Here is a 25568-nt window from a genome sequence, read left to right as displayed (position 1 = left end):
TGTGACTCCTCTGTGGTCTTGTTGTGAAGATGTGGCAAGATGAGACTTTGTGGCTCTTAAGTTTAGTGGTGAAATCAAAGTTTATATGATAAAGAATGTGTCTGATCTATGTTTCTGATTTGCCAATGGTAAAAGGGAAAGGAATGTAGAACGCAGCGGTGCTAAGCTTCTCTTCTTACAAACAAACACTACAACGGAGTACAGGCATCCAGGTGGACTCAACTAACACGATAGGCTCAGTTCGCAGAGTCACTCAGATGTCATCCACAGATTCTAAACTGTATGCAGAGGTTGGTTGTGTCTGTCCAGAATTTAGTTTGTAAAGTTGTTCCGTTTCTATGAACACAGAGGCCCATCCTGTGTTGGCACTAAGGCACCACTAGATGACAGCAGAGAAAAAGATTTCAAAGCACAATCCTGTATCGTCTCATGACTCAAACTGACTCTGAATGTTGAGCCTTGAGAACTAAAACTATCCAGTCCACCTGGTATGGAGGAAAGAGTCCAGAATGGCAGATAGTTTCATGTTCTCTTGTCTCTCTAGAGCACTGAAGAGCGATTTTTTTGTTTTTCCTGTTGCTCTTACAAACACAAAACTCAGCGTTTCATTTGGATGAAGTTTGTCAGGTCTGGTCTTTGCTTTTGGGTCAGAGCTGATTATTAACACCAGAATAAAGCCCCCCCCCCCTCCTTCAAAAGCTGCACAGAATAATGAGCAGTAAACACGGGGAGGGGTGGTGGGGGGGTAAGGGGGTTGCAGGGTCCAACTTGAACTGAGGGGTGACAAAAGAAGGGGGTGTCTCCACAGCGACAGAGTGGAGCCGCCAGCATCACGTGGCCTGGGTTTCTATTGAGAGAGGCTCCGAGCTTTGAGTTCATGTTTGTGGAAGCCAATGGCAGCAACATGAGTGGAGCCCTACAGGACGTAGCTCCGGCAGCAAACAGCCACCAGAACCAGAACCAGAACCAGGACCAGGACCTGGACACAGCAGCTCAGTTTGGTTCGTTTGGCTCCATTACGTCTCTTTGCTTACTTTAGATCAGATGCTGTGTTGTGTCTTGTTGTGTTGTTATGAATCGCACTGACTCACTGTAGATCATGTGTTTGTTTTTTTTACCCAGAGTTCAAAGTGTTTAACATGGTCCTCATCGCTCTGGCCTTGTGTATCCTCATGTTCACGGCGCTGTACTGCATCATCCTCTGCTACAACCGCACCAGGTGAACCTCTGTGCACTTACACTGTATGACGTGCTCCACCTTTAAAGTCTCACTAAGGAAGCTTCCTGTGTACGGTGCAACATGTGGGACAGTTACGGGCCAAGTGCAGGCCCGCTGACTGACCAGTAGGAGTCACTGATGTTCCCTGTTTGCAGTCACAGGGTTCAGAGTTCATTGTTGCGTTGCAGTACCATCCAAACCCATTTTTCCATTTCTTGCGTTCCACATTTGTTGAGTGTTGTGGAGCATCCAGGTGGTCTTCTGCACAGAGCCACGGCTTGTTCCACAGTTTCCAGTGTGTTACCACTGTCGACATTCCACAGAGCTCATTAGAGTAATGAATTTATTTTCCTCAGGCAGTCAAAGAGAGCCCATGTGTATGAGAGCGCGGTGACCCGAGAGGAGCCGGCGGACCCCGTGGCCGTCAGATCGGTCAGGCGATCCACCAGCTTCATCAACCCTCTGGCACTCTTCAGGAAAGCAGAGGCAGCACAGGACAACTCCAAGATCTATTACATCTACAGTAACCCTCTGCCCATCGGACTGGAGGACGAGGAAGAGGAGGAGGAGGAGGAGAAGAAGGCCAAGAAAGTGCAAACCACGTCTGTGCCTCTGTCGTTTGAGGATTACGCCAAGGATCCAAACAGCGGCGTCATCCTGGACCCTCCCATTTTCTACATGCAGATTTAAAGGAGGGTGCAGGGTTCAGCTCCAGCGATGTGAGGCTGAGGGGGTGGGCGCCCAGCGACTCCTCCACACCATTAGAACCATTGTCACACACATGTGGAAGTGTGTGTAGAGGCCAGTTTCTTTACAAGTTGTAAGACTCAAAGTAGATGTTTGGCGATCACTCACCCGGTCCTATTAGGGTCCATCAGGGTCCACAAGGGTCCATGAGGCCGCCGGACCTGGTAAGTGAGCGTCATACAGCTCCAGATATCGTCATGGTGATCGGTCATTTATAATGTTTCTATTGACTTTGATGTTTGTTTTGTTTGCCACCTTTAAGTTTATCCTGGATGAGTTTGGACTCCACCGTCTCTCTGTGGACCAAACCCTCTAAATAAGAACGGTTTGGTTCAGGATTTGAAGGATTACATGTGGATGTGAGTGAGGTGATGAAGCCCCATCAGATATTCAGACATTCTGGAGACACAGAGCAGCAACGATGACGTCATTTTAATGGTTTTTCATAAAACTGTTGACAAATTTATAAAACAAGCAGAGACGGAGTGAGATGAGAGGAACAGGCCGATCGCTGCAGACCAGCCTTCCAGCGGGGGAGGAGCCACAGCACGGATCAGGCCATGGGCTGCGTCTCTCTGATGAGCCAGGCCAGCGCCTCCTTACGGCCCTGCCGCTCCAGCTCGCCGCCCACCACCTCCCTGCACGTCCTGTGGTACTCGTCCACCCAATCGCGCTGTGGGGGAGAGGAAAGGAGAGATCAGGAGGCAGAATGGATGAATGCATCTCAAAATTAGCAGATAATGTTGTTGGCCGCAAAGGGGCGTGGCCTGTGTGGGACCGGTGGCTGATGAAGTCCTCACCTCTGCCTGAGTGAGCAGCTCTGTGTCCATCATCTTCACCTGGATGGGGACCAGAGTGAGCGGCTCGAACGTCAGGCTGCCTCGGTTCCTGTAGTTGTACTGGACACGCAGACAAAGTGGCAAAAATGTAAAAGCGGATTTCTCAAAACAACAACAACAACACAGACCTTTCCTTTCCCAGGAGACTCGTCTGTCACATTATATGACACATGACTGAATACGGCTGTGTGTAAACAATGCTTACTAATGCATTTCTATTGTGAATAAATAATCCACTCTGTGAGATACGATGTTGCTTCTATGTTGTTGATACGATGAAGTCCCAGTCCTGGTTTACAGAGGCTTAGCAGAGAGGAAATGTAAAGCCGCTGTCAAAAAGTTCCATACATGTTAGGAAGTGACACCAGCACACAAGGGGTTAATGTGGAAGCTCAGGACTCACTTTGGGCTTAGCTGGAACAACAAGGACCACGTTTTCGATCCGAACACCGAACGATCCGTCCTCATAGTATCCAGGCTCTAGAGGAAAGGAGCAAAGTGAAATGCAGATAAGTAGCAGACACACACCCACCCACCCACACACACACACACACCCACACACACACACACACACACACACACACACACACACACACACACACACACACACACACACACACACACACACACACACACACGCGCGTACCATCGCTAATGATCATGCCAGCCTCCAGAGGCTCGTCGGCAAAGGTCTTGTAGCTGATGCCGCACGGCCCCTCGTGGACGTTTAGGAAGCAGCCCACGCCGTGGCCCGTGCCATGCAGGTAGTCCAGGCCCGTCTGCCACAGCGCCGAGCGGGCAAACGAGTCCAACAGGTGTCCTGAGGAGAGGAGGGAGGAGGGAGGAGGGAGGAGGGAGGGAGGGAGGAGAGCGGGAGCGGGAGCAGAGGTCATACTTTGTATCTTAACGCCTTAGGATCCAACTGCAAAACAACGCTATTCAAAGGTGAAGTCAAGGGTCGAGTCAAGAAATGTTGCTGTGCTTGAATTTCGTCCTCCTTCATCTCGACCACAGAGATCTGATGAAGCAGATTTAGTTCCTCGTCCTTCTGTAACTCTTCTTTGTGTAAGGTGAGATGTACAGATGCTCCTGATACTCCATGGGTTAAATGCAGAGTACGTCAAGTGTTTGTGACTCTTATCATAGAGCATTTTAAATGTCTCCTATACTGTATATGATGTAACTGCACCTTTAGTTCCGTTGGGGAACACAGCAGCACTGACAGCGATGTGTCCCTTCAGCACGTAGGTAAAGCATTCCTACACGGGGAGAAGAGGAGAAGAGGGGAACAGTGCTGGGATCAGCTCAACAAATATCCATACGGCCTCCATTCTCAGTGTTTTGGAAACGTTTACAGGACTGGTCAGACTCAGATATTGACAGTCAAAGCGTTTCACCTTCTCATAAGCAGAGGGCGTCCCAAAGTGCACAGTGCGGGTGACGTCTGTGGTCCCATCACTGCCAAACACACAAACAGACCGTCACCACTGTGTATCAAGCACTAACGGTCACATTACTGGTGATTATAATGAGTACAGGTGCTGGATGAAGAGCAGCATGTCCCTCCAGCACTGTAGCCTGCTTGGTGTCATTGTTGTGTGTGAAGAAAGCTGCTGAGCTCACATGTACTGAGCTCCAGAGTCGATCAGGTAAACTTCAGTCAAGGAGAGAGTTCTGTTGGTTTCAGGCAGCGGTCTGCAGAAGAAGAGGCGGAGGAGGAGGAGGAGGAGGAGGAGAAAAAAAGACGTGAAGTATTTACAGCCACAGGACGGACACACACACACACACACACACACACACACACACACACACTGTTTGTCTGTTTCTCACCTGTAATGGATGATGGCTCCGTTGGGCCCGACGCTGGAGATGGTGGGGAAGCTGAGACCCACAAATTCTTTCTGCTGACTGGAGAAGACAAACAAGAGGTAGAAGAAGAAGCTCGCTAAAAGAGAATAAGCTGAATGTTTCCAACGCTACTGGGAATAACGTCAAATGAAGAATCGTCTATAGTTCTTCCTTTCCAGCAGGCAGCAGACACACAGTGAGTGATCCCTTCCATGGCCAGCAGGGGGAGACGTGGGTCAAGAATACACACAAACTAAAACAGCATTGGACATCAGAGCACGATTATCACCTTCATCGTTGGATAAACAAGGAAGAGACGCACCTGCGGAACTCCTCGGCTTTATCGGCGGCAGAGATCTCAGTCACGTTGCCTTTCGGAATCTAAAACACGACAACAGCAGCACTCAGCAGAAATGTAAACACAGCCTGCAGCTCGGGCGTAACGAGAGCTGTGGGAATGAAGCTACAGACGCCAGACCTCAGTTCAATCTTAAGCAAAACCATGACTTTTATCTGTGTAGATGTCTATCAGAGTGAATGTCAAAGGATGTTGGATGCAGAAGAAGTAGATCATGAAGTAGAAGAAGACGACGCTCTCAGAAACTCTAAAATCAAACTCATCAACCTAACAATCTAAACCGACTGGAGGTCTTTTCTTATCAAAAAGGTGAACATACCTCCTTCTCCAACCAAGCAAAGAGTTCACAAAGAGCAACTGCATCCTTGATCTGTTGGTGGGAGAAACGGGCGGTGGGTTAAAGAGTGTGAAGGTGTCAGAAGGTCATTAGGATCGTGAGCTGTAGTGAAGTTCTTACGTGGGCCATTTTCATGCCCTGGATCTCTGTGGCGTTCTTGACAGCCTTGGCCAGGCAAAGTGGAGTGTAGGGAATCGGAGAGCTGTGAGCCTGGAAGAAATCAGGGTCATGTAAGGTGGAGTGTGTCGCGTGTTTGTTCCACCTCTGTGGCAACAATGCAACTGATGTTTCACTCAACAGTGACACTGGGGAAACGCTGGGACATGAGAAAGTAACGTGAACTTAAGGAAATGATATAACAATGCTGCTACGGGGCAAGATGATACGGGTGTTGCCATCATTCCAACTTGAGGGAAACACAGAGGGAGAAGTGTAAGTTCGTAAGGAGGTCAGGAGTCAGACAGAGGGCAGCTCCTCACCTTGGGGATGACCTGAGTGAGGGCACAGCTGGCCTTGTCACAGATCCAGACTTTGTCCTTGGGGCCGAGCGCGGCGCAGACGGCCTGGAGCTCGGTGTAGACCGACTCGTAGGGGAACGTCTGGATGCTGAACTCGGGCTTGCTGGGAGCGTCCAGCTGCAGGTGCTCCCTCACTGCGGCGTCCGAGAATCGCTTCAGGTCCAAGAACAGCCTGCAGGGGGAGAAGGACACTTCAGAGTGTGTATTCACTCCACATGTGAGCTTAAGAGATGAGCATCAAGCATTAAAGCTGCATTACAATGTTTTTAAGAACTGTTCTGATCCTTTTCTTCTCTTCCTTCATTCAATTGATCGGATTTTTAGTGTACTTGTACGTTGACAATGCACCTTAATCCACATTTCTGTAAATTTAACAGCAGTATTAGTTTGATCCACTGTTGTGTGTTACAGTACTGGACTGTGTGTGCTGCAGTGTGTCTGTGTGTGTGTGTGTGTGTGTGTGTGTGTGTGTGTGTGTGTGTGTGTGTGTATGTCCTGTGTGTATGTCCTGTGTGTATGGGCTGTGTGTGTATGTCCTGTGTGTATGTCCTGTGTGTATTGGCTGTGTGTGTATGGGCTGGGTGTGTATGTCCTGTGTGTATGGGCTGTGTGTATGGGCTGTGTGTATGGGCTGTGTGTGTATGTCCTATGTGTATGTCCTGTGTGTATGTCCTGTGTGTATGTCCTGTGTGTATGGGCTGTGTGTGTATTTCCTGTGTGTATGGGCTGTGTGTATGGGCTGTGTGTATGGGCTGTGTGTGTATGTCCTATGTGTATGTCCTGTGTGTATGTCCTGTGTGTATGTCCTGTGTGTATGGGCTGTGTGTGTATGTCCTGTGTGTGTATGTCCTGTGTGTATGGCCTGTGTGTGTATGTCCTGTGTGTGTATGTCCTGTGTGTATGGCCTGTGTGTGTATGCCCTGTGTGTGTATGTCCTGTGTGTATGTCCTGTGTGTATGGCCTGTGCTGGCCTTTACCTGATGGAGTTCATCCCCACTATGGCGTAAGCAAAGAACACAGGGTTATACTCGATGTCTGCGCCGCGAAGGTTGAAGATCCCTGCAGAGAGGAAACAGTGAGGTCGGAACATGAGATCAGATCTGGAAGTGAACCTCCTCATCTGGGCAACCTTATATTGATTTGTTATTAAAAACTAACAAGTGGGAAAAGAGGAAAAGTTGAGCAGCCAAGATGGGAATTTCCCCCAAACGGTAAACAGAATGGAAAAGAAATGATACATAAAACCCAAATGAGTTTGTATGAAGTATCAATGTTATGAACAGACTCTCCGCCCTCCTTTATGGGCGACTCCCCTTCAGCTTAATGCCCATTCAACTCCTCTCGTCCAAATGTGACCCGATGGCAATCAAAATCATCCAAATCATTGTTGCTCTAATTAACACGGAACTCTCAGACTGAACAATCAGCGGCAAGAGCTCATTAGGGCCGGTTAACAAGGTGCTCCAACAGGCATCTAGAGGGACACCCTGGGGTCCTTGGATCGTGATCGTGAATCCAGATGGACTTACGCAACGGCTCTGACGCCAGCAGGATGCTTAACATGTCGGGGTTAATAAAGAAATAAAGACAAAACTGGTAATATACTTTAAAAAATGAATGATAGAATTTGTATAGAAGTGAAGCACTGAATTGTGGGAAAAATGGGTGGGAAAATCTTTTTTCCAACGTTCTTTTGTATTTGCTGCTTCTGGATTTCCATGAAATCCTAATCAGCCGCTCCTTCCTCCACCAAACCTCATGAGACTCCTGTGGACACGTTTCATCCATGCTCCGTCCCTGCTGCCAGTCCAGCAGACGCACCAATAAACACGTGTGATTGCCCCCTTGGCTGAGGTAATTACACTCATCTGTACTGCTAACAAAAAAAAGGGAAAAAAGCAAAGAAATCACCCGTACATGCAATCTCGTCCAGCGCCGTGGCAACGAACCATGTGACTTTCCTCTCTGTCATCTTGGCTCGCAGCACTGTGATCTTATCGTGCCAGGACAAACCTGCAGGAAGACAGGGACCATCAAAACCTGAACATAACCCAGCTCTAAAATAACCCGAAATATGGTAACATGGTAACATGGTAACATGGTAGCATGGTAGCATGGTAGCATGGCGCACTGACCCGTGTACTGCAGCCCCAGAGTGCGGAGCTGTGTGCTGGGCCTTTCGGGGCGGTCGGTCCAAACCACATCGATCAGGTTTTCCTGCACGGCCACGAGAGAGTGGCCTGCGCTTTTCAGGGCCTTGGACATGGTCTTCCACTGGTCTGATGCACAATTAAATGGAACGTTTTCATTGACGATTGACAAAGATATTACGGGGGAAAGTGTATAAATCTATTTTAACAAGACAGATTTAGGACAGTTTTAAGGTCACACATGTGTGTGTGGTGTAGTGCTGCTCCACAGGACGATAACAGGATCATAACTCACCAGCTGCTATGATCCAAGGATCCACTCCCACCTTGGAGTTCTCTGGCAGGACGCTGATCAGCCAGTCCTCCTGAGAGGGCGTCTCCTTCAGCCCTGCAGCACACAAGGTGGTCAGACATTCATCCGTGACACGCTTTTGATCAAATGTGCTTTAAAGACGATCGACTGTAAATGCTTATGTCTTTAAGCACAACGGAGGCAACAAGTGGGCCGTTACCCATCTTCATCACGGTCCAGTTGTTGTCCATCTGCTGGCTGGCCTGCAGGAAGTACCTCCCGTCAGTCCACATGGCAGCATGTTGCTCTGTGACGATAGCCGTTCCTGCACACACACACACACACACACACACACACACACACACACATATATTATCATTATTATTTCATTATTATGTGTGGGTGCTGTGATTGCAGCATGTGATTAAGGCAGAAATGTGATTAGGCGTAGTTGTCGGTCTGAGGCCAGTCATGCATGCTTGCTTACTCTGGCTAAAACATTTCCATGCCTGAATTGATTTACGATCCCATAATCTAGCCGTTGCTCAGTGAAAGCTTTCTTTGATCTGTGCCAGGTTCATACACATTTCAGTCTCCATTGTTGTTTGATTGCTGCAGAACTACCAACATGGCCGTGCTCGTGTAATAACCTGGTTAATCATTTCCTGGATATTACAGCACTGAAAACTAACAGTGTGAGAGTGTGTTTCAGCTAACAGAGCAGTGGGAAAGAGGCTTTTGTTCTGTACAGGTGAAAGGGACACATTCCCACAACAGACACACACGTGGAAGAAGCTTTACACACATATCCTTCCACAGTCAGGCTCGAAGAACACAAGCGTACCTGCGGAGCCGTTGAACCCGCAGACGAACTCTCGCCTGCAGTCGCACGGCGCGATGTATTCGCTCTGAAACAAAGGGAGAGCGTGAGAGGGGCGATGACGTACGGAGAGATCAGCTTCATTAACAATCAGCGCAGAGTGGCCATCCAGCGGCTCAGGCCACCTTCAGCGCTCTTCTCACGTCTGACTCTCACTTGGAGGGGGGGGGGGAGGAAGAGCAGGCAGAGGGGCAACAATTACAGTGAAGGTCACACAAACACATTAGTGAGCAAAACACACAAGCAGTCGCACCAATTACAACTTCAGGGACCCGACTGGGAGCACTGTTCAGAATTTCAGGTTCAGGCTCTTAGATGCAGGTGTCCATGCACTTCTGGCCATGGGGGTGTATCTGTGTGTGTGCGTGTGTGTGTCCACTTACCTGGTGTGCGTCTCCAGAGGGGACGATGTAGGCCTGTACGGGCTGAGAGAAATATTTACAGTTCCTCATAGCGTGGCGAAGCTGCCTGAGCAGCTCTCCTGTGATCTTTGGAGACATGGCCGTGTCTGAGGAGACAGGAAACAAATAGGTCACACATAAAATTAGAGGTAGGTAGATGATGTGTGTCTAAAACTGAAACTTTTCCAAATCAGGCTGAACAAGTTTGACCACCAGACCGAGACAATAGCAATGTAAAAGAAATCTACTAAATCACTAAAAACATCACTTTAGATCCCTTAGAGCGTGTCGTCTCCTCATTGTTATTTTAAAAGCCGCAGTAATCCTCTTTAGATTACCTGAGTCTAGGGAGCCCATGCTGCCTTCAGGTGACGGGGCTGTAGCCTACCTGTCTGCTAACGTGGAGCTCAAAGTCACAAGTTAAAGCTGGATCTTTAACCTGCTATAACCTGCTGATGACGCAGCTGAGCCTCGATTCAGGTTAAACATTAAGAGAGGAGTCTAATTGCCTGCAGTGAGCAACAGGTTGACCCAGCAGGGAAGTTCAGAGGCCACAAGGTGCTTGGGTTCGTCCACTCATGTCTCCTACGTCTATAATTTGCTAATGCCATTAAAAATTAAAACTGCACATTCTTTGAAAATTGGCAATTGGAGGCAGCTGCATGAATGGTGCTCCTTGTATTGACACACATACATGTACACACACACACATAGATACACACATGTGACAGCTGTAAACAAGAAATAAGAGTAGTGAGATAAAATAAAACAAGCTAAGATTATAATTAGAATAAAATGAAGATTCACCTTGGTTATATCTTTGAAATCTTTGTATAAAAACAACAAAACTGAACCAACGAACCAACATTTATAGATATGGCTTAGAGGTTTGATGTTAAAATGCACAATTAAAGCTTATATTTTATATTGTTTTATAAATTATATTATATATAAGTATATCATACTTTTACTTTACATACACTATTATCAGAACCACATTTTAAAACATATACACACACTTTAGGTCTATCTAGATCTGTAACGTCCACAGATTGCGCAATAAATGCTTCGTTACAACACTACGAAAAGGTTAACGTGTTTTTGAATTTTTTATTATTATTATTTCATTAATCAATTATCAAGTATGAAGTATCTCGAATAAAAACGTTTGTTTGATGTGTCTTTGTATAAAATAAATCCAGTATCGCATCTCTTGCCACCTCAGTGATTCGCTGCTATATAATCCATCCAATGACGTCGCTGGCTTCTTCATCGCTGAGCTCCGACTGCCGCAAATCAACCAATCGGGTCGCGGCATTCCACATCGGCTTGCTCGCGCATTCGCTGACGCTCTGCATACGACTGATGTTTACAAGTTGGCCGCAGCTGAGTCAGTCATATTGAATATGTTACATATATATATATATATATTCATATTGTGAATGTTAGAAAGAATGCTATGATGATGTTTTGTGAGAAATCGCAAAACTACACAGATTTAGTTTCATGGCGGACATTTTACAGAGTAAACGTGGTTGTTTTCTTCCGCGCAGAGCACAATAACAATAACACAGCCGTGATGGATTCACGGTCTCGCAGCTGGTGTGTGTGGTGGGTGTGGTAGCACCCAGATAGGAGGCCTACTAAGTTTGCAAACATATTGTTTATTAATATAACATTTATTACGCGCTTTAAGCTCGTGTTTCATTTGACGGAGCGAACATTGAAGCCATCACTTTCTCTGACTGAGACTCCGTCCCATCCGGTTCGCGGTCCCATCTGTTTACTCACCAGGGCGCCTTTAGCTCGCTGAGAAGTTCGCCCACACGCCGCGGAGGAGAGGCTGCACACACACGAGGGGATTCGTCCGTGGAAACGCGACGCTTGCGTTAAAAACGAGGCTTTGTTTTTGTTTTTTTGTAGCCTGGAAACGTGTGTTAATTTATACAACCGGAGGCTGCCATTGCTGTGTTGACGTTTCTCGTCACGTGACTGTAGTTTCCTCCAGTAGACGCAGAGGAAACCGGACGCGCCTCTCTGCTGTTTAATATTCGGACAAACCGTCACAGAACAAGTGCGTCTCACAAGTCTGAGGTAGAATTATAGAATAACAGTCAATCATTATGATGCAGATAAAATGGATTCCTATATCTGTATTGATTTATTAATATGTACTTATACCGTAGTTAATGAGATCAGCGACAGTTTGTGTTACTTGTTTATTAACAGGTTTAAAGAGCTCAAAGGATCATGGCTGGTTGATGGTAAACTTGGCAATGGTTTGAAAACGAGATGGAAACAATAATTTTATACTTTTTCATTCATTTGTTTGTTTTTTTTACTAATCTTTTCAGGGTTACACACACACACACAGACACACACAGGAAGATACCAGTACAACCATTCTTAGATATTCTTTAGCTTTTAACCCCTCAGTCACCTCTGCCCATATTTGTCCAGTATCTCTTCTGTTACACTACAGTATTCCTGTGCTGTTACAGTATTCTACACACTGTACAGACGTCTATAAGCTGAGCTGAGGTGGTCACAGGTGTAAAGCCGGATGAAGTGAGGTTTTGTCATTGATTATCACCACGAGTCATACAAATATTATTGTGTTTTATTCACAGGATTCTCCAGATATTTACAGTACACAAAAGTTGACATGGAAACATGGAGTTATGCAAATACATCATCAAACAAACTCTCTGGATAGCAAATCTGTACAGCCGTGTAATATGTATGTAACCTCTGTTGTGGAGTAATGAAGAAGCTTATATGAAGAATACAATGAACATTGAATCAACAAATCAACAGATGTTAAACTGACAGGATTTGTAATGATTGACAGATGTCGTACCGGGAATGGCAGTAATCTCAATCCTCACTTTGGTGGGAAACATTTCATAAAGACTGTACAATCGGATGATCCATGTTTTCCCACTGGTGATGCTGGGTCTGTATGTGTGTGGTGTGGTGTGTGAGTCAGAGGTGTGACGTAGACGTCAGCAGACAGGCTGCAGCACACATCAGGCCGATAAGGAACCTTGCTGCCACCAGAGGAGGACCTGCGCTCGCTGAGGACACCAACACAAAATGTTTTACACAGGTTATGATGGCAAAAAGGGAAAAAAAATGCTCATCAATTATTTAGATTGAAGCAATAACGTGATCAGAAAGCAATCGGTAACCATGGAATCAATGGTTTGTTAGACTAATATACATCTTGAAATGAGGACTGCTGTGAACGCGGTGTCTCCTCCTCTGATTGGTTGTGCTGTGTGATTAAAAAGCTCCAGCGACGGTCCGGGTGTTCACTTTGCATGCAGAGAGTCCAGCTTATCTCACCCTGCCGTGTTTCCTGGCCGACGCAGGTCAGAGAAAGCTCGGACTTGGAATGTCGGAATCGTTGACGGGGAAATTATGACTTACAGCTTGGAAAATGGGGTCCAGAGTTAGAAGCCTTTGGTCCCAGAGCTCATGAAAAACTAATATGGTGGATTGGCCAGCAGTGTCATTGACCTGGACTCTTCTTCAGGCCTGTTTAAACGGGCGGCATGGCTCGGTTGGTGGTAGAGCGGTCTTCTAGGGGTGGGAAGGTTCCGGGCTCCTCTTAGAGAGCCTGCCGACGTGTTGTGGAGCGAGACACTGAACCCTTGCATGGTTTGTTCCTGCCATCAGTGTATGAATGGGTGAACGTGAGGTCATTGTAAAGCGCTTTGAAAGTGTTGTACAATCCATTTATGAATGATGATTTTATCATATCTAGAGGTTGATGAAGGAGAATCAATCCACCGTAGACATCTTGTTTTCCATACCCCCCCACACACAAACGCCTCTTTTTCATCCTGTCTTTTCCAGTTACACTTACAGCACAGTTTGTACTTACTTGTGCATGTTGCAGACTCTTGAAACGGTCCCATCATCTTACTGGTTTTGACTGACTGCAGGAGTTCCTTGCTGACGTCCCCTTTAAGACACAACACATAATGAGAGAACTCAGTTTTGGGAGCAGGGGCCGAGGGCTCCATCATACTGCTGATCAGCCATCCAGCCAAAACCCTGTTCAACCTTCCCTCCTCCTCCTCCTCCTCCTCCTCCTCCTCCCCCTGACCCTTTGCTCAAACTCCATCACACATCTCCCCACATACTCTGTATCCACCTCGTCGCAGCATCCTCTCATCCATTCATTTTGCTCCCTCATGCCGGGAGTCTCCATCATTCCCAAGCACTTGTACTTCCCAGACCGCCTCCGTGTTTGTATATCCGGCCACTTTGCAACTTTCCTGTCATTGAAAATGTGCCAACCAGCTGCTGTGGCTCGTTCTCGAACTTCATTCATCCTGTTGACTGAGAAACCCTGAGCTGAACCTGAGACGCTGCTTCTTTGCACTTTCTTTAACATTCCATCAAATGTTTGTTTGGGTTTCAGCTGGATGCTCGAACGGGTTTGATTGTACGATACGTGCTTTTGTCTGAGCCAAACAAACGTAATAACAGTTCTCACAAAGGAGGCTTGACATTCCCAGGGGTGACATATCCCGGTGTGCTTTCTACCAGCTGTGTGTTTATTGCCACACCCATAATCATAATAAAGATGGCTGTCTGGGGTATTACAACTCTCCACATAAATGCCTGTCCTATGCCATACTGTGTGAACGCTCTGTGCAGACGCTCTTCTGTTCCCTTCTGGGACTGAAAATGAGACAAACGGACACTTCAACTGGAGCTTCGGGTTACTCAGCAATTATTCCGGTTCTCTGAAGATTCTCAATGGCTGTGTGTCCAGATAACACAGCCTGGTCACAGCCAGGAAGAAGATGACCAGGCTGGAAAAGAACTAACATAGAAGGCAGTCAATTCCCTGAGTCAGATGTATATGTGTGTATGAAGTGAAGAAAGTGAAGAATCCAGGCTTGACACACAACACGGAACAGTTTCTTTGTCAAATCTACTCTTTGGCTTCTTCAATCTTTCTTTTCCATATGAAAACATGATCACAGCCATCACACAACACCACACAAACATCACACAAATTCAATTCAATCCCTCCACTTTTGTGAAGCTTTACAATGATAAACTTTGGTTGACACTACCAAACCTTATTTTGACCTGAGCATGATTGATTCAGCTTCCATGTTGGACAGATCAGATACGAGATGTGAGGATGTCAACATTCACAAAAGAGGAAACAAACTCACATGCAATTGTGGGCATAAATCTGTTGTAATCTAATCTATATCTAATCTATTCCTTTGCCAAGCAGGTGTTATCTGAACACAGACTGGAGTTTGATTGACATTTAGAGTCATAAAACATTACACTGCTTGTCTTTGTCTTCATACTGTACGAACAACATAACTGATGTGTTGTTCTCTGCCGATGACTCAATACATCCTGATGAAGAGACTGCTCTTGTAGGCCGTGAAGCTCTATTTCTGGGTAGAGACATCAACTATGCCCCTAATTATACATGACTAAATCCAGCAGATAATGACCCAGATCTGATCTAAAGTATACACTGGGCTCACATGTATCGCTGTGCATGAATGATTCTGTGGAACAAAATTGGTTTTGACGAAATTCCAGATATGGAAATCAATCCAGAAGAAGTTACGGTTAGGAATTATAATGGGAGAAGTCAATGTGAAATCAGAGTTCTGCCTTGGTGGAGGTATGCTCTCTTCATTGACCTCTAGTTTACTTTCATTCACCGGCTCAGTTTGTCGCCTGGAGCTTCTGCCTGCTTCTGACTCTAATATGAATGAATCTCCCCTTGTTGTCTGGCTTCATTCATCCCGCTCGGATCATAACTCAGCCTTTCGTCTCAAACTGTACCCATCTATAATGAAAGTGTTTCATTCATAATGAAGCAGCAAACATACCAGAGATCACAAACTGGACCCGCTGGCACTTGCTGGCTGCTGGGAGGGAAGACTCGGACAGGATGGTCACTCTGGACATGGACATCTGTAGGACATTAGAGACCCTCCTACGGAAGTCGTAGCTGCCGGGAGAAATGTAAATGTTTAAAACAAATTGTAGAATTTTCTTTCTCTGTATTTGTGCTGTTTTTAATTTTAATCTTATGCTCTTAAAAGGATATAAACAGTGTATTAAAATGATTGAACCAATTAAATTTAATGATGCTGATCAATGACTAATAAGGATTGGGATTTTATTTAATACAAAGAAACAAACACATTCACTTTTAGCGTTTTAACGAAACATTTGACCTTTGTCACTACATCAAAAGACTTTATTACAATTCAAGGTTTGTTTCTGTTAAGACGGACTGTCTTATACTATAAAACATTTAGAAACTACTTCAGTTATGTTGAGGAGTTTAAGTAATTGTTTTAGCACAACACAACAAGCTATTACGCAGACAACAATGGAAGAGATTGAATCAAATGAAAGTGTAAACAGTGTTAAAGGGTCACCGGCTGAAGGAAGGCACCCTGGGAAAGGTCTGCTCTGCTGAGGGCGACACCGGGGCGATGTCGGCACACTCCACATCACTCGATCCGTTCTTCAGCAGCAAAGATCTGAGGATCGCTGAAACCACAGAGACACACAAACACACATTTAAGCCACATCAGTCTTTAATTTTCAATGTTTAAATAACTAAATTACTTGTTAAATGTCAACTTTCTCTGATAATATTTACAACATTTTCCACAAATGTGACTTTTCCTGACACAAATATTAAAAAAATTGTTCAGATTGTTCAGACAAATAGCAGATTAAGTCACATTTTAATTTAGAAATAAAGCTCTTAAATACTTTGCACATTTATAAGGCATTTTAAAATGTGTGAAAGTTGAAAGATGAATTTATTAGAAGTCATTTTTGTTTCGGTCATGTTTGGTTTTGTCAGATCTTTAGCTTCATCACTGGAGTTGTGTACCAAACGTTGTTGTACGATGAAGAAAGTTGTGTTTGGTTCTGTTCTGTGTTTGTTTCTTCAGTGGCTGTGTGTTTGTTAAGTGACGCAAAAAGAACCAACCTCCACAAATGAGTGAAACATTGAGGTCAGATTGATCTTAAATGTGGGTTTTTGTCATTTTGTTCTTTCCCCCTTGAAGATGAAGAGAGCTGGTGTGTGTTGTACCTGTGTTGTCCCCTGCCAGCTGGATGATGCAGTCTGTGAGCACATGTCTGTTGCTCTGGCTCACCATGCCGAGCCGGGCGCTTATTTCCCCGACCACACAGCTCAGCTGGTTGTCACGAGAGCAGCTGCTGCTCTGAAAGGAGAATAGAAATAATGAAGTGATTCTAGCTGTGTGATTTAAGTATTTTGAGGCTTGTGATGATTTAAAAGAGTCCCTGGCAATTTGACGGCTTGAGCACTAGATCGTGGTCCTCGGGCCTCAGCCAAAGCCAAGAGACCGGGGGCGCTGCAGTCTCACCATAGATGTCATGTTGAAGGGATTGTAAGTGGCTCCCAGACCGGTACACTGGCTGCTGTTTGCTGAACTGCCGCTCATGATGAACAAGGACAGGTTATCAATCTGCAGGGAGGAAGAGAACACAATCTCGAGTTCCCATTTTGAGTGTGGGGGTGGGAGTGAGGTGGGGATGCTCAGATTTGTCAGCCTGTCAATCAGTGCAGCCTGCTGGATGCACGCTGACAGACGAGCAGGACAGCCGACAAGCTGCTCCTGTCTGAGTTTAACAGCGTGGTCATGGGGGTTCACATGCTGTGTTTATCTTTTTCATCCGTCAGGTTTCCTCATAACTTTGCACGTTCCACTTCACCTAAGAGTTCAAATTCCCCTCATTTCTCTTCATTGTGTCATTGTGTGTTTAAATAGGTAATGCATACATGAAAACAAACAGCAGGTAAATGCTATAAAGGAACTAGTTTGATGAGGTGTGTGTGTATGAGCGCTGTTCATATTTACAAGTCTTGATGAAATTGATGCAGTTAAGTCCACATCCAGTGTGACGTCACTGCTGCTCCCATCAGGAAACACCTGCTGACGCTGAGGAGAGACACACACACACATTCTGTCAGGTAAACACATTCACATGCTCTAGTTCTACTTCTACTTGGACACATGCTCTCATTAGTTATGCAAAAAATAAAACATTAGTCACTATGACAACAGCAATTTCATTTGTTCAATAACTTTGGGAGCAGTTGTTGGTTTGTCAGTGGGGCATCATGATCTTGTCAGTAACCTGTTGTCATTGAGGAAGTCGTTATTAGAGGGCTGTTCAGCCTTGGTGGAGGTATGAGCTCCCTGGGTTTGGATTGTAGTTGTCTTCCTGAGAGGTCAGAGCTACAAGCAGTCTGTTCAGTCGACCTCAGCAGAGTTAGCAGAGGAGAGAAGACTGTCTCTCCCTCCATGATAACACGGCGCCTGGGCAGATATGCGGCGCTCTTCTGCATGGAGGAGGTGCAGAGCTCAGTATGGGGCGTCTGCAGTGCGGCTGACACACACAGCTGTTCCCTTGGCCAGCTTCATAGTTTACCGGGGCCTGTAGGTTCCACTAGCCAGCACGCGGACGCTAAGCTAAGCTACTGGTGACGGCCCAGCTTCCCCTCGCTCCCTGCTCCGCCCGTCACAGGCGTAATGAATTCACGCTCTGCCCCACACAGCATCAAGGCTCCGTCATGTTTTTGTGGCAGCTTGGCTCCCAGTTAGAAAGAGAAAAATCCTCATTTGTGTTTCGTGGCTGTTTTCGAGAGAGAAGGGAGTTCTGCAACCTCTCAGGCTTTAAGCTCAGGAGACGATTCAGGATGTAGAGATTAACGGGTCAACATGCTGAAGACAAAGATTATTAATGTTTAATCTTGGAGATTATTCTCTGCGGACCACAAGTCCTCTGTGCTGCTGAACAGGCTACACACTGCATCACACTTTGGCTCATAACGTGTTGGCTGCTTGGCCAAATATGTTTTGACATTGACCTGATTTGGCAACTTCAACTTGTGCAATAAAAAGTGTTGAGATTAGAGTAATTGCTGATGTGAGCAAAGTAACGGCCTAAACTCAAGCTGAACCTTTCTCAACCTGTCAGGTCAGGGGACAGGAAGCACCACAGAGTTACATCAAGGCACTGAAGTCAAACTCAAGCTTGATGGAATCCACACAGTGCTCAGTTCAGAGTGATAGATATAAGAATAATAATCATAATAATGTCATATAACTCATGTACACACTGGCCCAGCGTGGATTACCCGACAGACGACCACAACCAGCCGGAATCCTATTCAGTGTTTATAAACTACATACATTTTAAAACAACTCTGACAAATACTGAGAGGCTGTCAGCTTCTTACCAGTGTGATCGTCCCAAACACCGCGTTCCTGTAATCAGCCCTGGCTACAATCCAATGTCCATCTGTATTTGTGTCAGCTGAGATGGTGGCACACTGCATTCTGTAGTGAACACAGATTACACACACACACACACACACACACACACACACACACGAGAGATGAGCCGAAGCAATGATAAACAATCCCTCTGAAGGATCCTCCAGGATTTCTAAAGATTTTGCTGACTCATTTTGCAAGAAAGAAGATACTATTACTATTACTATTATTATTATTATGATAAGAAACCTCAAGAGCAGACAGAGAAGAATTAGTCACCATGTCTCACAACTAAACATGTTACATGCTGTACAAAGTTTCTGTGAGGAATGAGTGAACGGCCTCAGCGTGTCACGTGTACTTAAACGTGATGAAGCTGTGATGAAGCTAATCTCAGCAGAAAGATGGAGAGAACACGTCGGATCGTTAAGGAGAGAAAACGTTTGATGTTGCCGCGTCAGAGACTTGTTATTCTCTAATAGAAGCAGTAATTAACTAAACCAAACAATTGAGTCACACACACCCACCCACACCCACACCCACACCCACACACACACACACGTCCTGACCTTGATCCGTTTTTGTAGTGAAGCACCACCGACCTCCCCTCTATGCTGGACGACCCTCTGAGTGGCATCTGTGGGTCCATGAGCACCGCCTCATATTGGTTCAGACCATTCAGCATCCCAAACTTCCCGCTGATGTCTCCGATCTCATACTGGTCCACGGTGCCGGTTCCAGGAGCAGGGGAGAGAGACGTGTTCCATGCCAAGGGGTTGAAGTGGCCCAAGATGTTTGCGTTGGAACACGGCAGAGGGACGCCGGCTTTGACTGGTAGTATGTGAACATGGTAACCCCCAGCCAAGGAGTCCAAGTTCATCAGGGACACGTTTATAACTGTGGGGCCCAGTGGGACAGACTGGGAGAACCGCACCTGACCCGTGGATGTGCCTTGGCCGAACCAGCGCCCCAAACTTGCCTTAGGAACTCGGACAAGGGTAATATTGGCACAAGCGATCCTTGACATACCTCGATCCGCTTTATGGATGACGACAGAACGCCCGATCATGCCTGACCCCGGCAACCAAGACGTGATATCGGTGAAGAAGTTCTTTGCTTCCACCGTGCCCACTCTGGGGCTGAGGTTGATGGTGCCGCATTTGCTGGAGAGGTCGCCAACTTCACAGGCCAATGGCAGGGCTGGGTCACAGGAGAGGGCATAGCTGTCTCCTGTGCTGACATTATAGGGGTTCCAGTGACCCCCTGTTGAGCTGCAGCGCTTTGCATCATTGTCACTCTCTGAGCTGATGGGGTAAGTGTGAACGTGCCAGTTGTGGTTTGTGGTTGCGGCCGCTGTGGGATTCCCGTATGCCAAATTCACGAAGATAGAGACATCAGACAGAGGGTGGTCCTTCAGCTGGGTAAACCAGATCTCGCCCACAACGTGCCTCCGAAACTTGGCCTGGGCCACTATCACCTCCCCGGGGTAACCGATGCTGGAGCACACAAACCTGCTACCGTCTAACAGGTGGATCACAACAGATCGACCTACGATGCTGTTTGATCCAAACAGAGGGAGGTTGAAGTCTGTGAAGACCGCGTCCGTCTGGTTTTGACCTTGGAGGGACATGTGCTTGGTGCTGAGGTCGCCAATCTCATACATGTCATGTGTGGACCCGGGCACTTTAGGATAGGTTGGATCGCTCACTTTGAGTCCAAACGGATTCCAGTGACCGCCAACGTTATTGTTTGAACACATGCTTGTAAAGTGAAGTGATGGCACAGGGAAGTGGTGAACGTGGAACGGACCCACTCTGCTCTGTAAGTTACTCAGGTTTACCCTCAGCTCTGTCACATCAAATGGGGAAGCCTGTCGGAAGCGGAAGAATCCTTTGATTCCTCTCATGTCAACAACGGCGCTCACCTGCTTCTCCGGCACAGCGTACACCTGAGCGCATTTGTAATCTGAGCCAGCGCGGTAGAGGAGAAAGAAGATGTTGCCATTGATGCTGTTTGGGTCCAGACGGGACTTCACAGGTTGTGGAGGCGTCCCGACCGTTACGACACCCAGATGGATCAAAGACGAGGGATCTAAGCTTCCCAGGAAAACAGCACAGCTTGCGGCCGTGCTCACAGAGGCGCTGAGAGTGATGTTAGTCTGTGAGGCGTTGATCTGACCGATAGTGACCAAGTCTGTGAGAAGCCTGGGCGTGGTTGCGTTGCTGTCAAGCCGGATATAAACATTTCCTGCAACCCGCCCGGTGAATCTAGCCTGATATGTCATGGATGTTTGACCTCGACTGACAGCTGTACACACTTTTGTGCCATTACAAGCTTCTAGGGTCAGAGAGAAGTCGTCGAGGTTCGGCCTTTGCTGAAACAGGCTCGACACGTTAATGGCCGATTTCGAGGCGGGGTCGGCCGCAAAGCTGAACACGCTTGAGCCCACGTTTGCCTCGGAGCAGGGCTGAGCAAAATGGCCGTACATGACAGGGAACTGGCTGAGGGACAATTTGACTGACGGGCAGTCTCCGGCACCGGACACGTTGAGCGTAGCTGTCTGGACGCTGCTGTCAAACGTCACCGTCCCCGTGACTCCACCCATGTTCAGATGTGCCAGAAATTGAACGCAGGAAAAGGAATCTATAAAGGAAGGCGATGAGGAGGCGGAGATTAAAACACACACACATACAGGGGCATAAAGTTTATGCGTGAAGCCCAGTATCACACACATTGTCACATTGTTGTGTGTCACACAACAATGTGACAATGTGACAATGTGACAATGTGACACACACAAGCCGGTAATGAGTAATTTTTTTTTTTTTTTTTTTTTTTTTTTTTTTCTTCACAGGCAACGGGCAACACGGCTCCTGATCCAACCCAAAGCCCAGGATGATATTAATAATGCTCTAAAAAATGGGGGAAACCATGGAAGCAGCAAATCAAAGGAATGAAATGAGTACGAGAGGAATAAGGTCAATTACAAAGAGAGACGACATCGTGTAACATAAGAGGAAGATACGCAATACAACAGCTGAGACAAGGCCCGGCACGACATCACGACATCAGATATGAACTTTGTGATCACAGTTTGTCTTTGAAATATTTTTCCTGTTATACCTTTGTGTGTAAACCTCATGCTTCATCTGAGTCATGCTCTGATTGAAGATGGAATCAGTAACAAACATCCAAACATACAATACCAGGCAAGTATTCATAGTGCATTTGCATTGAACTGCTGGATTACTGTCAGATGCTTAAATGATTTTAGATCAGTACACACTTGGCAGGATAACAGACATAACAGAGTCTGCCAACTTATCTGTTTACCTGAGTAATTTAACACGAATGCCAAAAAGGATACAGGCATGAGGGACTGACATATGCAGATACACAGACTGTATTTTCCTGTTTTTCCCGTGTGCATGTTTAGAATCAAATTGCAGCATCATCCTCACATCGACGAGCAGATTTCTATTTCTTTATGATTAAAAGTCTCCGGCGTGAACAGGAAACAAAGACAAAAGGTTTGAGCCAAACCTGGTGAACTTTACCCTGAGGGTCTGCGACTAAATACAACATCAGCTGATCTCTCTAATGAGCACTTTAACCTTAAAGGAGAACTAATCAAGTCATCTGACGGCTGCAGTCTGTCAGCTCCTCTAAGGCCTGTGTGTATTTGCACATCATGCATGAGACGACCGAGGCATAATACAGGATAACAGTCCAATCAATCCAATACTAGAATAGAAAAATCAGATAATACTCACCAAGCAATGAAAACAGCAGGGCGACTGTAAGGAGGCACATGTTGGCAGATAAACGTGTATTTAGAGAAAGAAGGAGAACTGTTCTGAAACATGCAAATGGTAACTGAAGGAGATTTAACTTAAAAGCCTGAAAACAGTTCAGCTTTAGATGAATTCTCAAGAGAGTAAAATGACACGGGCTGTGTGTGTGTTGTGTGTGTGTGTGTGTCTATGTGTCTATGTCCTATGTTTAAGTGTGTGTTCAGTGAAGTGTGCAGACTCCCTTGTGCTCCTCTCCCTCAGCCACAGACTGGCTCGACTGTCTGTGTGAGCCTGTGATTGGTCGACGGGACAACAGTGTCTTGTGGGTGCAGGTAGGGGAGGGAGGAGGATGAGGATCTGAGCCCAGCGGAGGTGGAGGTGGAGGTGGACCGCCCCCACTGTGTTTGGACCAAGCAAAAAAATAAGGTTGCAAGTCATTGTGTTCACTATTACTAAATCTAAGAAGTGAGTAAGGTTGTAGTCGTAGTCGTCGTGAGTAATAACAAAGATTCTCCATGAATGCAGCGAGATGATCACAGAATCAATCAGTCCACTCCCAGATAGGAGGGTCAAATTAAAGCACATAAATCAAGATGACTTGTAATAGAAACAGGTTGTGTCTCATGCCTCTTCCAAGACTGAACAAGTCAAATATTTGTCTTGCTCTAATAAGGAAAAATGTTGATCTTCACACAGTGAGGATGAGGAGACATGGGACCCAAACAAAGAGGAAAGGGACGGAGAGGAAACAGCTGTACCAATAAATATGCTGGTTTGTGTTTCACTCTTTTTGTAATCCATAAAAACACTGCCTGATCTCACAAATGTATTTAATATCTAAAAGAGTTCCATCATGTTGCTTCCTGGAGGCTGAGTGATCCTGCACAGTGTGAGGGTGTGTGAGGGTGTGCACAGGTGCGGTCACTCATCGACACTCATCTATATCTCTGCAGCACACAGACACGTGCAGAGAGAAAGAATTCAAAGCTAAACAAGTCTCCCGTGCCTTCAACCCAACTTGTGTGTGTGTGTGTGTGTGTGGGTGTGTGTTTGTGTCTATTTTCATTCTTCTTTGCCAGCATCAAGCTTACAGAGAAACCACACAGTTTCATTATTAATTTAAACCAGTTTGTTCATTTTGTATTTATAACATGAGTTTCCTTTTCCCCTTTTCTGCAGCTTCCTGTTCTGTCTGCTAGAATGTGTTGCTGTGCCTCAGCTGTCCTTGTAACAGGCTTGAGGTACAAAGATGTGGAGTGAATAGTAACTGGTGCTAAGAATAGCAGCTCCTGTTTGGGGAAGGCCACGGAGCTATTTACACATTTTGGAGAGCCGGTGAAGAGGCACAGGCCCTTCACTTGGATTGTCTATAGCGCTGATTGCGGCAGGAGGTAGAAATTGTCATGTGACTGTGTTTGTGTCCCTGCTGCTGCATATGCATTTGCCAAATGTGCCTGCATACACACGTGTGCACATATGCAGGTGGAGTCTGTATGAAGTGATCCCCTTCACAGCATTATGCAGGATGAACCAAGGAGAGCGTCTGTGTTTGGCTGCTGTGTGCCTAAATATAACACAGAGTACCAACCTCACTTTGATACATAATCCAAAGAGAATTTCAGTGTAAAACCTTCATGATACATTTAGAACTCAGCAGGATTATGTTTTGTGAAGAACAGGATTGATGTGAAACTATCCAAATATAAACCTCATCACTACTGAAACACAATTTTAAGATATTTAAAGCTGCAATGTTGCATATTTTGCTCAAATGGAGAAAGATTGATCCTGATGAGCCCACACAGCAGCATCCCTTTCAATTTCCTCTTCTTAAATTGTCAGGGGTCCAAGCATATATACTAAGAGTATATCAGGCCTGTGTTACAGCTTCTTTTGGAGTTCTTCTGCCACTTTGCCACCAGCCAACAATTAATAAAACCAGTTTCACAACATGAGGCTCTATTTTTTTCCAAAACCTGCACAGTTCCCATAGCTCAGTGTGCAGTGCCGTGTGCGGAGGGTGCGGCTGCATGTTATTTTTGATTGACTCATGTGTCAAGAAATGGGCGATGTTTATGGCATCGTTTCATCATTCCCATTTGCCAAACCTGGTTGATAAGCTGTTGATTGATGAGGACATGCTTGATTGACAGAATAAATTAATTAAAAAATCACAGAGGTAAAAACAATACAGCTACATTTTAACTTTTAATTTAATCTATAACCTGGAGAGATTCTTCATTTAGAATACATAATAAAAGAGGTCATTTCATTTTGCAAGTTTGACTCTGTACTCCCAGTAACCGCAAGCAAACTGATGTTGGGGGTAAATAAAAAAGAAATCTAACTACACCAAAACACACACACACATAAGAGAAGGTGTGATTGATGCAGCCTGGAGTGCAAAACAAATATAAGATACATTTTCATAAATATCTGTTTTTGCTAATGGACCCGTATTACAACACGTAATACAGAATTGTGTTGAAACGAAACAATGTAAATTGAAAGGCCAGGTTCTCCTGAAGGGATGAGACTGTCAACCTTTTCAGACATACACTAAGTGATATCGGGTTATAGAAATAGAGGGGACTTCACTTAACATGAGACAGTATGTTGTGTTTGATGCTGAGTGACACAGAGGCCAGTTTGTGTGATTTCATGAGAATTACATCTCAAACTATTTGGCATTGTAGCTCCTCCAGGTCGAACAGGTACGTGATGTTTTCCAAACATGAGGAAGTGTAATGTTCTGTCAGGCGCCCGGATGAGAAGAATGCTGTACCATGTCATACTGACCTTTCATTAGCAAGGTTCTATCAAAGGATGCATTATATCATCACGGAAAGATCACAG

At 45.8% G+C, this 25568-nt stretch overlaps 2 protein-coding genes across 3 annotated transcripts; both read right to left on the bottom strand.

Moving 5' to 3' along the window:
- Positions 1–2383: 2383 nt before the first annotated feature.
- xpnpep1 (X-prolyl aminopeptidase (aminopeptidase P) 1, soluble) lies at positions 2384–11590 on the bottom strand. Its single transcript, XM_076167320.1, has 20 exons — positions 11381–11590; positions 9572–9696; positions 9153–9216; positions 8529–8633; positions 8312–8404; positions 8002–8145; positions 7784–7879; positions 6844–6925; positions 5828–6038; positions 5469–5558; positions 5331–5381; positions 4976–5034; positions 4636–4713; positions 4429–4500; positions 4203–4263; positions 3995–4064; positions 3452–3625; positions 3209–3285; positions 2767–2865; positions 2384–2639 (listed from the first exon to the last, which is right to left on the bottom strand). Exons 2-20 carry the CDS (start codon positions 9686–9688, stop codon positions 2520–2522), a joined length of 1863 nt encoding a protein of 620 aa, XP_076023435.1. The 5' UTR covers positions 9689–9696; positions 11381–11590; the 3' UTR covers positions 2384–2519.
- Positions 11591–12188: 598 nt separating this feature from the next.
- On the bottom strand, positions 12189–23011 carry cusr (Copper-only SOD repeat protein). 2 transcript variants are annotated; one of them, XM_076167307.1, is made up of 10 exons: positions 22692–23009; positions 19488–21561; positions 18882–18981; positions 17497–17577; positions 17002–17103; positions 16704–16836; positions 16033–16147; positions 15475–15596; positions 13479–13559; positions 12189–12666 (listed from the first exon to the last, which is right to left on the bottom strand). In XM_076167307.1, the coding sequence occupies exons 1-10, from the start codon at positions 22729–22731 to the stop codon at positions 12575–12577; spliced, it is 2940 nt and encodes a 979-aa protein (XP_076023422.1). In that variant the 5' UTR covers positions 22732–23009; the 3' UTR covers positions 12189–12574. The 2 variants fall into 2 exon arrangements, with proteins under 2 accessions (XP_076023422.1, XP_076023423.1); XM_076167308.1 differs by lacking the exon at positions 12189–12666 and adding an exon at positions 12673–13260 and having other exon boundaries at positions 22692–23011.
- Positions 23012–25568: the final 2557 nt, after the last annotated feature.

This window comes from Genypterus blacodes, unplaced genomic scaffold, assembly GCF_046128005.1.
Source record: "Genypterus blacodes isolate CSIRO-AG114 ecotype Tasmania unplaced genomic scaffold, CSIRO-AGI_Gbla_v1 ptg000157l_1, whole genome shotgun sequence".
NCBI classification, from domain to species: Eukaryota; Metazoa; Chordata; class Actinopteri; order Ophidiiformes; family Ophidiidae; genus Genypterus; species Genypterus blacodes.
Note: the sequence above shows the minus strand (reverse complement) of the source record. Positions and strands in the feature narration are given on the sequence as shown.